The sequence below is a fragment of the Haliaeetus albicilla genome, chromosome 18 (genome assembly GCF_947461875.1).
Source record: "Haliaeetus albicilla chromosome 18, bHalAlb1.1, whole genome shotgun sequence".
NCBI classification, from domain to species: Eukaryota; Metazoa; Chordata; class Aves; order Accipitriformes; family Accipitridae; genus Haliaeetus; species Haliaeetus albicilla.
The window spans coordinates 29435908-29447902 of NC_091500.1; the positions used below are offsets into that span (position 1 = coordinate 29435908).

The 11995-nt window shown below is 57.8% G+C and overlaps 1 protein-coding gene across 4 annotated transcripts; it reads left to right on the forward strand.

The window, feature by feature from the left end:
* The first annotated feature begins 2299 nt into the window (after positions 1-2299).
* On the forward strand, positions 2300-9863 carry ENDOU (endonuclease, poly(U) specific). 4 transcript variants are annotated; one of them, XM_069806279.1, is made up of 9 exons: positions 2300-2719; positions 6368-6502; positions 6704-6739; positions 7447-7618; positions 7755-7954; positions 8256-8369; positions 8451-8557; positions 8963-9105; positions 9409-9862. In XM_069806279.1, the coding sequence occupies exons 1-9, from the start codon at positions 2659-2661 to the stop codon at positions 9521-9523; spliced, it is 1083 nt and encodes a 360-aa protein (XP_069662380.1). In that variant the 5' UTR covers positions 2300-2658; the 3' UTR covers positions 9524-9862. The 4 variants fall into 4 exon arrangements, with proteins under 4 accessions (XP_069662380.1, XP_069662382.1, XP_069662381.1 ...); XM_069806281.1 differs by lacking the exon at positions 2300-2719 and adding an exon at positions 2796-3502 and having other exon boundaries at positions 9409-9863; XM_069806280.1 differs by lacking the exon at positions 2300-2719 and adding an exon at positions 2799-3215.
* Positions 9864-11995: the final 2132 nt, after the last annotated feature.

Genomic DNA, 11995 nt, shown 5'->3' on the forward strand with positions numbered 1-11995 from the left:
ACACCAGGCCACCGGCTTCTGGAAGGTATGGCTGAGAAACAGGGACAAACATGCTGTTCCCACGTCTTTGCTGGTGGAGCTGACACTCCCAGTTAAGCCCAAGACAAAAGGCATCATCTTCCACGGTAAGGTTGGGAAAGTAACCTTCTGCAAGAAGAGACGGGCCCCATCTCCGTCCTCCCCCATGGTGGGCATCCAGCTCCCTCACCGAGAGCTGCGGGACTTGCTCCATCTCCAGGCACTGCAGCTCCTGCTCTTCCTGGGCATCTCAGAGATGCAAGACGGATGCACGATGGCTGCAGCCATCCATCCAACATCCAACCCCACTGACGTGAGCGCCTCACCCCCAGCAGGGCTTGAGCACAGCCCAAAGTTGGGGAAAGGTTGGCTTGCACATGAACCAGTTGATGGACTCAAAGAGCAGCCTCAGCACAGGGTGACACAAAGATGTCAGAAAAAACAAGGCTGCTGTCAGGGGGGACAGGTCAGCAGAGTCACCAGCCCAGGGCAGAGAGTAGGAAATGACTGAGGGGTGAGAAAGAAGCCAAACCTGGTCCTTATTACACCAAATGCTGGTCTCCTGTGCCAGCTAATGCACCCTGAGGAATTAAGGCTGTTGCAACGCTGCTGTGTCGGCAGGATGAATTGCAGGCAGCTCCTGCCTGCTTTGCTGATAGAAGTTAGAAATTGTCTCCCTTTGGCTCAGATGGTGTTTGGAGGTCAGTTATCACCGGCCGAGGTGGAGGTGCCCAGGGAGTGAACCCCTCCTTGGTGGGGAGAGCTTGTCCTGGACCTGCTGCTTCTGGTGATGAAAGCTTTGGGAGTGTGGCCATCTGGCAGCCACCGTGGCAAGCAGCCCAGGAGAGTCCGGGACTGTTTAGAGAAGCTCCAGGAGCCTCCGGCTGGGGACTCTTCCTGGCTTTGCATCATTGCAAACGCCTGGCCAAACCAGAGGGACGGGGACCACAAGAGACCAGCCAGTATTGGAGCATCCTTTGGGGGTCTGTTGCAGGGCATGGGTGAGGAGGCAGAGAAGTGGCTGCTATAAATCATTTGGGCTTTGGGCAAGGCTTGTGATAAGGCTTCCTGAGAAACCTTGTCATCGTGTGAGGAGAAGCTGGAAACCAGCTGGTGCCTGTGATGGACCCTCAGGTGCAGCACCAACACATTCTGTTGGTCTCTTCGTTATTTTCCTGGAAAGACAAGGAAGGTCGATGCTTGCGGACAATACAATCATGCTCCCTGATGGATGAGTTGAAGTCAGCCCATGCCGGCTCTTGAGGCGCCATGGCTGGGAAGAGATGGGGAGATGTGTGGAAGAGCTGAACTTCCCCAACATCCTTCAGCAGCAAAACGGGTTGAGGAGGTTCCTTCCTGCTTGCCTCAGTGCACTGCTTTCCAAACCAGAGTGGGAAAACAGCAGTTTTTAAACCAACCTCCAGAAGGATGGTGAGTTAGGTCTGGATTATTTTCCTGATGCGGTTTTGAGTGCAGCTCCGTGAGCGGCTGAGCTGGGCAGCGGAGGGATGTGGATGGTGATCGGCTCATGGACAATTGCGATGCCCTTTTGGAAACAGGGAGGCTGTGCCACGGTTCAGAGGCAGCGTGAAGATGCCCTTGGAGGCAGGATGGGCGCTGACCTATTCCAGTCTGGTCACTCCCATGCCTTTGGGTGTACTGGTCAGCACATATGACACACTCCAGGACTGGGAACCAGTGGGAGCCAGGCCCCCTGCTTGGCTGTGGTAGCATGGAAAGCTGTCTCTCCTGCCAGATACACCAAAACACCCACCATCTGGGAACATCTTCTGCTGCGATGCACTGAACTGAGCCTGAGCTGGTCCCGCTGTGGCCAGCAAAGAGGTTGATGACCGTGCCAGGCATGACCTGAGCTCCCCCTCGGCATTACCCGCGGCTGTGGAGGCTCCCTGGAGAAGGGCAGCCCCACGCAGGGTGGGGATGCCCCAGCTCTGGGCTTGCTCCAGGAGTGAGACCACACTGGGATAGCCCACAAAACCTACTCCCTGAGCAGCCTCGACACTGAAGCCTGGCTTGTGGTTATGTCTGAGGGTTTCCTTGTGCTGCTGGAAGACCTGGAGGCTTCAACCAAGGCTGGTCTGTACTGTAAGTGGGGCACAGCCTCCAGAGACAGGAGCTGAGGAAGGAGAAATCATTACCTCCAATTAACTGGGGAGCAGAAAGTTGCCCCCAGTTAGCAGCAGTTGCACGGGAGCATGTGGCACATCACGGGATCAAGCTGTGGCACTGCTCACAGCTCCCATCTCTAATGGACCTGCTCACAGCTCCCATCTCTAATGGACCTGCTGGGCTCTGGATGGGCAAAGGCCCCACTGAGAAGCTTCCCCCGTGCTCCTCAATCGCCCCTGGGGGTCATGCAAGAGAGGAGTGGAGCAATACTGGGATACTGGATTTACCAGCCCTCCTCCCACTCCGAGCAGCCTATAATTAAGCCGTGCACATAATGAGTTTTGCCAAAGTTTGGGTGCGGCCTGCCCGTGAAGTCCTCAGTGGCATCACGCTCCTCCCTCCCCTCCGCACCCCCAGGGAACCCACATATAGCAGGGGGTGCCAGGGAGCACCGTCATTCCCAACCTGCTCTCCGGGACGCTCTGAAACGCCCAGCCTGCCGTCTACGGGATGTTGAAGACCTGGATCCTCCTTGTCGGGGCAGGAATAGCCCTGGGCTGCGTGTCTGGCAGTGAGTAATGGAGCTTTGCTTTGGCAGAGGGGCTAAACCAGCCAGTGCGTCCGATGGGAAGGGGCCAGCGCTTGGTTGAAAGCAGACGGTGCTGAGGGCGCTGCCGTAAGCCAGGAGCTCGGCTGTACTGGGGCAGCTGGTTCCTTGTGATGAAGGATCCAGCAGAGCTTCACAGGGGAAAGGGTGAAGGATGTTTTCATGCTGGAGGGCTTCCTTGAGCTCTGGGAAACTCGGCTGGTGACGAGGGTAGTTTGTCCTTCTCTTTGATGGGTGGAGGCTTCCCCCGGTCTTTATCCTTGTCCACCAGTTGCTTCCTGGTACATCTTGCTGAGCTTTCATCATGCAAGCCTGCCTTCCTCTGGCTCCTCCAGCCTCCTGTGCTGGGGGAGGACAAAGGGAAATATTTTTCTAATACCTTATCCACGATCCCTCTGTGGCTGCTGGAGGTGAGCAGAGGAGCCAGTCAGATGCAGTGGAATATGCAACATGAACTCAGGTATTTTGCTCTTCATGACTCTGCGGTTGTTATGAGAGGAGACGGGCTTGCAGAGATGATAAAGAACAGCTCTGTCTTTGAGGCAGATGCTGCAACAAGGAGTGGTTTGTGCGCATCAGGTTTTGGCTCCCAGTTGACCAGGATTCTGCGTGTGACTAGGTGCCTTCATTGCCATCTTCTTGCACAAAATGTGATCTATTTGCAAGAAGGGAGTTTCGTCACTTCTGACGCTGCCAGCAGGCTGTATCTGATGTTTCAGAAGCAGCTGACTCCCCTCAGGATTAATGGTGAGGAGTTTTGCAAGGCCATGGCAGAAGAGGAGCTTCTGCTGCTGCAAACTAGCCTTTGGGTTGCCCTGAAAGCAGGAGGATTTGCCATGGTCTTATCTTGTTTAATGCACGTGTGAAGTTATTCTTGCTGGAAGGAATAACTGGATTTACCGTGGCTGGGAAGCTGGGCAGCTTTGCTGGCTTGTGTTGTGGTCTGTCCTGGGCACAGGCTTCGGACCGGAGCTATCAGAGCATCACCCTGACGGACCTGTCTGAGCTGTAACACCTCCACCGTCGCTTATCCTCAGCTAGGTGGGACAGCGGTGGGAGATTTTGCCTGATTATCTCACAGACAGCTTGCACCCAGGGTTTTATGTGGTTTTGGGAGCCAGGAGCATGTAACTAAATATTTGGGGAGCTCAGACTATCAATAGCTCTTTTGTTGCAAGTTGATTTGTCCTGCAAATGGGCCCTTTTAGAGGCAGGGTTGATCTTCGGTCTGTGTTTGCACAGCGCAGCGAGGTATTGAGTCAGGCCAGGGACTCATGGATGCTGCTCTGACATGAGCTGTAAGTCATGTTCACGCACTAACCCAAGCTGAGAGCCACTGGGAGGGCTCCATCATGTCTCAGACATTTCCCAACACCTTGGTGAATGGATCTTCTCAGGAAACAGCCCATGTTTTCTCGAGCAAATCTTTTTTGGTGGAAATGAAAACGAGTTTATTCTTGTCCAAAATGCTGTGCTCGGGGAGGGATGGATCTGGCTGAAGGGCTAAAAATGAGAAAGAAATATTTGTCTGGCTTTTTGCAGCCAGAAAATATCTACTGGCTGGACCAGCCAAATATCGACTGAGTAGTCAAGTGCGAATGCGCTGTGCTGTGCACTGCTGGCCATGTCCTTCTGCTCCAGCCACCATCCCTTGGCTGCAGTGTTGCCAGCTCTCCCAGCAGCCCTTCTCTCCCCAAAAGCTCCAGCAGCCCCTCTAAACTTGACCATCACGAGTCGCTAACTGCTCCGCAGCTATTTAGGTTCATGCCTGCATGAAGAGGAGCAAACACCCTCCTGCAGCCGTCCCCCCTGCCCTGCTCACGCTCCCTGTGCCGGGAGAAGCCTCAGCACCCTGCAGCCAAGCCCTGTGGGAAATGGGGGGGTGCTGAGCTCACTCCTCCAAGGACTCTGCAAGGCTCTGGGTTTTGGCTGAGTCATTGCACACCCCAGTATTGGTGCTTTGCTGCGACACACTCCGGCAGCACGTGCCCCAGGACTGGGAACATCTCAGCGGTGACTTATGTGCAAGCAGTTCCTGCCTTGCACAATCCCTCCGGGACTGCTGTGGGAAAATGAGCCTGGATGCGTGATTCAGGGTGACTTATCCCGACTGCCGCTTTGGGAGTGAGAGGGATGGTGTCCTAGGGACAGGGATCTCAGCTGCCAACACCATCAGAGATCCAGACCTGGCTGCTCTGCTGCGTGGACTGGTGAGACTGGAGTGTCTGGACACCATGAGCATCACTCACCACCCAAACCATGGGACGCCCCTTCCCTCTGCAGCCCTTCCCAGTTCTCCTTGCATCAGTATGAGCAAAGGTGGGAATAAAGTAGCACCATGGGCATGTCACCTCCAGGAGCATCTCAAGCAACCCCTTCCTACTAACTCCCCTCTTGCTATAAAGTGGCTTTGCAGAAAAGGACCTGGTGGTGAGAAGCCAAATGGGAGTCAGCAGTGTGCCCTTGCAGCACTGTCAACCAGCCTGGGCTGGGTTGGCTGGTGGGGCAAAAAGGTTCTTCCTTTCTCATTGGCATGTGTGGGACCTTGATTATGTGACTCTGAAAAGCACAAATAATTTGGGTGAAATGCCAGACAACAGAGCAACATAGGTGCAGAGAGAAGCCAGCAATCATGACACTGGGAGGTCATTCTCATTGCTGCTGTATCAGGATTTGCCTTGAGGGCACATTTCGCCTGCTGGAGTTCGAGGCAGGCAACCCAGAGGTGTTTAAGAAGTTGCGTGATTGCAGGGTTGCAAGGGAAAGCACCACCCTTTCCTCCAGGGATCGCTTTGCAGGCTGGCAGCTTGGTTGGGACGTGGCTTCTCAGCACGTCCTTGGAGATGGTCACCTTCCTGGCTGGAGCAAAGGGATGCTGAGAAAGCCATGCCCGGGCTGCCCGCTGTTCCGTTCCTCCCGTCAGAAACTGATGGGCAGCACAGAGGATAAGGCACCTTCCCTAAGCACGCTGTCTCTTAGTACAAACCCAACATCTTGGTCCCCTACAGCCCTTCTTTGCTTGATGGCAAGTGTCCATCATCCATCTGAGACATCCTATTCAAAGCACAGCTTGAGTTGCTGCATTATTTTTAGCTTTGCCACCATCTGTAATAAAGCACATGCTCGACGACACATTTGTCATATAAATAGCTCAGGAAGGATTTCCCAGTTTTCCCAGCATTACAGAAAGAGTGATGGTCATATTGCAAATAAGGGTGTCTGGAATGTGCCACTCCTCCTCTGGCCCAGAGACAGGGGGACCTGGGGCACTCCTGCTAAGCCTGGCATTAAAAGGGTGAATCAGAAGGAGCAATTAATAGTGGGGAGCCAAGAACATGTTTCCTGGTGTGAAGTGACCCTGACGTGGTGGATGACCACGGCCAAAGAGGAGTGACCCATGGAGATGTGCATCCTGAGGATTCAGCCAGTCAAAATGCCATCCCTAAAGGCTGACAAAGGATCCCAAATAGCTCTGGGGTAGGACCTTGTTCCTTCAGGCCATCCCAGGAGGGGAACGAGGGCAGAAGGAAGGATGGTCCCAGGTCGTAGACTGGCTAGGGCAGGGTGGTCAGTGCATCCTGAGGACCACGCTGTTGTTTCTGTCTCCCAAAGACCTGTACACGGCTCCCGACTCCTGCGAGGGACGCTGCGAGGAGCCCTACAGCGAGGAGGACGAGTGCCACTGCAACACCGAGTGCGAGAGGTACCACAACTGCTGTGAGGATTACTACAGGCACTGCCAACCCGGTGAGCATCCCTGGGTGACGGGAGGGGGTTCGGGGGGGCTGCTCTCCCCCTGAAGCTCCCAGAGCTCAGCTGTGGGGTGCAAAGGGGTTGGTTGCAAGCATGCGTCCACCCATGTTGATGTGGACTTGCGTGTGTGGTCCTGGGCAGACCCCAGCCCACATCTCCATCACCCTGAGCTCCTTTTCCTTTGACTCTGTGCAGGTGGAGAATGGACCAGGGAAGCAGCTCACACCCGCGGTGAGTAGCTCCGCTTCTGAGCAAGGGCAATAAACCACCACCCCGGTTTGTCTCCGTGCACCTCGGGGCAGCTCGCTCCTCTGCCCCCCGCGGCTCTTTGGGGATCAATGGCATCGGGGTGTCGTGCTGGTTTCTGGCCGTGTCCGTGCCTGTACCACCCCACCGCCAGCTGCTCCAAGCCACTGCGTGTCGTTGCTGAGCAGACGGTGCGGCGAGAGCCCCAGCATCGCCTGCCTGTTTACCAGCAGCGTTATCTCCCTTCACCAGAGCCAGGTGAAACAGGCAGGCACAAAGCAGCCAGAGGCAGGGGCGAGCTGGCGTTTGCGTCCCTTGGTCACCGTGCACCTAAAATGTGGGAGATCGAGATGGTGCTGATCCCAGCGGACGTGTTGCAAAGAGTGCCTGGGAGACGGGGACCAATGCTTCCCAGCTCACCCCATGCTTAATGAAAGGCTGCTGTGCCTGCAGCCCCGTGGCCAGCTCTTGTCCCCAGGACATGGGGTTGGTGAGGGTTGGGACCCCCCTGCCACCCCTGCACCCCTTAACCCTCCATGCTGAGCACCCGGCTCTCACGGCATCCCAGGATCATGACACCCATGCATCGATGCAGCATCAGGTGCTGCATCACCCTCACTTCTCATGGGCAGCTAATCTGCAGCCCCGGGAGCTGCTGCCTGCTCTTGCCAGCCTCCTGCCTCTCCTTGCAGAGGGTTTCTCCAGCAGCTGGGATGCCATCACCGACGAGGACCTCCTGCGCATCTCGGAGCAGCTTTACAGGGCGGATCACAACAAAGCCCGGCCGACCGACATCGCCATTAACCCCCAGTACCAGGCCTCCCCCGATGAGACGGATGACCAGGAGGACCGCTCCCCGCAGCCGTGAGTGTGCACCAGCATCCTTGGGGGGTGGCCAAGGGCCACCACGGCCGAGACCAACCAGCCAGGCCGGGTGCAGGGCTGGTTTTTGGAGGGGACCTCTGCTTCCCCTCTGAGCGCAGGATCTGTTCTCTCCTAGGCTCTACAAATACATCAATGAGGAACTCTTCTCCAAACCCACCTACGCGAGCTTCATTAAACTGCTGGACAACTACCAGAGGGTGACTGGCAGGGAGGAGGACGTGACAGCGGAGGAGCTGAGGGAGCAGGACAACTTCCTCAAGGAAGTGATGAAAACCGAGCTGATGAAGAAACTCTTTGCCTTCCTCCACAAAAAAAGTGAGTGTGGAGCAGGGCAGGGCTGACAGGGGGAGAATGGGGTCCCTGGATGTTGGGCATCTAAAAGGAAAGCCCCAGCTGGGTGGGAGATGACCTGGGAGGATGCAGACTGGAGGAGCATGGGAGTGGGCTCACCAGAGCTGCCAGGACATGGGAGAATTGAGCAGGGCAAAGCTGAATTGTTCCTGAGGGAGAGGAGTGGGTCAGGGATGGGGGGGAGTCCCGGCTCTGCCTCTCCCCGTGCTCCCATCCTGGGATGCTGCTCCCACCTCTCCACCTCTCCACGCTGGCTTGCCTGCAGACCGCTACGGCTCTGAGCAGGAGTTTGTCGCCGATTTGAAGGAGATGTGGTTCGGCCTTTATTCCAGAGGCGATGGTGAGCAGGACTCCAGCGGCTTCGAGCACGTCTTCTCAGGTAAAGCACACACCAGTGGGATGGGGGGTGCCGGGCAGTGCCGGGATGGGGGCCTCACCCCAGGGTCTCGCTTGTGTTTAGGGGAGGTGAAAAAAGGGAAAGTGTCTGGATTTCACAACTGGATTCGCTTCTACCTCCTTGAAAAGCAGGGCATTGTCAACTACTTCAGCCACAACTTCAACGGGCCGGTAAGTGATCCTGTGGGGTCCGCGGCTGGCAGTGCTGCACCAGCCGGCAGCATCCCAAATCGGCTGCATCCCAAATGGGATGAATCAGTAGCATCAGAGATGCTCACCCTGCTGCATCCCCTCTGCCTCCCTGTGTGGACCCTGGGATGGAGGCAGGGTGGGAAGGTCCAGAAAAGATGATGCAATGGGCAAAAGGGGCTCCCAAACCACAAGGGAGAGATTTGAGACTGGGGGCTCTGTCTGGCAGCCCCTCAGGCCAGCTGAAAGCTGCTCTGGATCTGTCTCTGGAGAGGACGTGAGGATGCCTGGCTTTGTATGCAGATGGGCTTTCCTTGAATTCCCTGCCCTGCTGCACCCAGAGCCAAGAGGAACTGGAGATCTGATCCCTGAACCCCCTTTCTCTAGTGGGACACCTACCCTGACGTGCTGGGGCTGCAGTTCAGCTGGGATGGCTTTTACAAGGAGGTGGGCTCTGCCTTCATCGGCTGCAGCCCCGAATTTGAATTTGGCCTCTACACGTTGTGCTTCATCGCGCGTCCCGGGAGGGCGTAAGTACCGTACCCGTCTGCATCCGTCTGTCTGTCCTCTGGCCGTGGAGCCAGCAGTGCCCTCCTGATCCCGATCAACAGCAGGGTCAGACCCTGAGCCCGGCACAGCTCTGGGGCATTGCGGGTGGGGAGGGCTGGGGATGGAGCAGCGCTGGGATGGGGATGCTGAGAGCATTTCGGAGATGTGATTGTGGGGCTCAGGGATGGAGCAGCACTGGTGTGTGGACACCAAGAGCACCCCAAAGATGTGATTGTGGGGCTCCAGGATGGAGCAAGGCTATGACACACGCTGTGTCCCCACAGATGTCACCTGAGCCTGGGTGGCTACAGCCTCAGCATCCAGACCTACCCCTGGACCAAAACCACCTACGGCAACGGCAAGAAGTACATCGCCACCGCCTATGTGATCTCGCCCTGAGGCTGGGAGGCGAGGGGTGACTGCAGCCCCGCTCTGGGGCCCTGGGCTGCCCCACGCCAGGGGCCCGTGGCACTGGTCAGGACTGGTCCTGCTGTGGGAGGTGGATGGCCATGCTGCAGGACCAGTGCAGGGTACTGGAGGGAGCTGGGCAGGATGGTGGTGGCCGTGCCCTGCATGGAGGCAGCAAGGGGATGGAGGCAGCAGCCTCAGCACCCCCCAGTCCCATCAGATGTCATGATCCCCAGTCGCAGCAGAAGAGCAGGGAGAAGGGAGGAACTTGCAGTGGAAAGTAGCACACCCGAGCGAAATAAATACTGACGCTGTATGGAGAAGTGTTTAATTCCTCAGTGCAGGAGCTGTGGCTTGCCATGCAGCCTGCCCTCTGCCCCATCAGAAGCTCTCCCTCCCCACCACTTCTGTGCCAGGGACAGGGCAGGTACTGACCCAGGGTGGGTGTTGGGAGCCCTGGGTGCTGCCAGGGCTGCATCCAGCCCATGGAGCATAGCAGGATGGGCTGCATGTCCTTCCCCTCTTGCTGCAGCCTCCAGTGCGCCCCAGTAAGTCTGGTGCAGCAAAGGACATGGAGCAAAGCCTGTGCCTGCGGTGATGATCCCACCACCGCTCCAGGAGTCCTGCCTGGGGTGGAGGAGTGGGTGGGGGGCTGCAGGGCTGCAATCCCCCCATTCCCTGCAGGCAGCTGGTCCTGCAGCCGCAAGGTCGTGCTTGCAGCGGCACTGCAGCCTGCCTGACAGGAGGGCACCCCACTGGGGAGCTGGCTCTTTTGGGGATCCCAGGGACAAGGGATGGCTGAGACTCCCCAGGACCGGGCACGTTAACAGACAGGACCCTCATCCTCATTTATCCCCACTGCTTCCAGGGAGCAGCCCCTCATTGCTGTGGGTCTGCTGGTGTGGGACATTGGATGGGTGGGCAAAGCGAGGTCCTGCCGGCCAGAGTCAGTGCCAACATCCGTGCCACTTACTCCTCCAGTGTGGCACCCAAAATTTGTCCCCTACCTTCCTTTATCCACCCCAGCACCCAGCTTGTCCAGATGCCGCAGGCTTGGCCTCAGTCCCTGCTGCCTCTGCGCCCTGGGGTGCTGCTTATGGGTCCTGCCCCAAGGAATTGCCCAATTTGGCGACCTGATGGCTGAGCTGCTGGACCCCCGGGTCTCTGTCCCAGAGGCAGCCTTTCCCTGGGGACCATCACAAGGAAATTAGGGTTTGTGGTAGGTGCATCCTCCATCCTCACCCAGCTGTGCTCTCTCTGGGGGCTGCGGGTCCCCAAAGACCCCCCAACCCCGCACCCCAAGCTGGGGCTGCTCAGGGCTCCAGGTGCTTTTCCCAGCACCGCGCTCTGGGGGACAAATCCAGAGCCCCCTTGGGCAGTGGGACAGACAGCTTGGCAGCAGGACCCCCAGAATGACCCCCACCGTAATCCATTCACCGCCCCCCAGGCTGGTCCAGGCAAACGATGCCCCACGCTGGGGAGAAGACCCCTGCCAACCCCATGGCTGCCTGACGCCAGCCCTACCCAAGAGCTCCCTGAGGCACTGGGATCCCATCCAGCCCCCCCATGCTCAGGCATGATTTGGGTAGGCAGCAGGCAGGACAGCCACCAGCTCCGGGCTGTTGCTTGCCCTCCAGCCCCCCCCCCCCCAATCCTGCCTGTACCCCCTGTATTGGCAGAGCGGGCAGCAGCCGGGGTCCCAGGGTGAAGATGCTGCGCGGCAGCTCCCAGGCAGGACCGGGGAGATTTGAGCTGCCTGACAGATGGCCGGCTGCAACAGTTCCTGGGGAAGGGGTGGGAGTCCCCGCACCATCTGCCAGGGGTCACAGGTGACCCCCCAAACCCCACCGCAGGGGAGGGGGGGCATGCCAGAGCTTGATTTATAGAAATGCACTGGGGAAGAGGCAGTTTGGGAGGACCCAGGATGGGTGCAGGTCAGCTCCCTTCTCAGCAGCGTGGGCATCGCTCTTCTCCCATGCCCGGGAGCCGGGGCGCAGCAGGGTTTGATTGCAGGAGCCATGGGGGGGGGGGGGTTAAGCTGTGGGTTCAAACGCTGCGGGGCAGCTCTGGGCCCTGGCCAAGGCGGCTTGTGCCAGCTGGTAGATGGTCTCACGGCAAGGCGGTTTGCAAGGGGCAGATCGCACGGGGCAGGGCACAGCCGGGCTGTGCGATGAGGATGCTCCAGGCACCTTCATCCTTGCTAGAGCCTGTCCTGAAGGTTTGCACCAGACCTATCAAGAGGCAGCGGGTGGTTGCTGCTCGCTGCAGGGCTGCACTGGCACAGGACCCAGTTTCTCCTCCTGGCTCTCCATCTCTCAACCCTCTCCCATTCCTGCCCACCTGTCTGCATCACTGCCAGCCTCCTTGATGCCAGACCTCTCCATCTAGAAGGATTCTGATGCTCCCAGGCATCACAGACAGTGCCGGTCCCCTGCCCACAGGTCGCCTGTGCCCCACAGTCAC

Coding starts and splice junctions, on each gene's coding strand:
- ENDOU (XM_069806281.1), top strand. CDS start 2,986: ATGGGTGGAGGCTTCCCCCGGTCTTTATCCTTGTCCACCAGTTGCTTC. Junction 3,503..6,367: donor GACTCCCCTCAGGATTAATG/GTGAGGAGTTTT, acceptor TGTCTCCCAAAG/ACCTGTACACGGCTCCCGAC. Junction 6,740..7,446: donor GGAAGCAGCTCACACCCGCG/GTGAGTAGCTCC, acceptor CTCTCCTTGCAG/AGGGTTTCTCCAGCAGCTGG.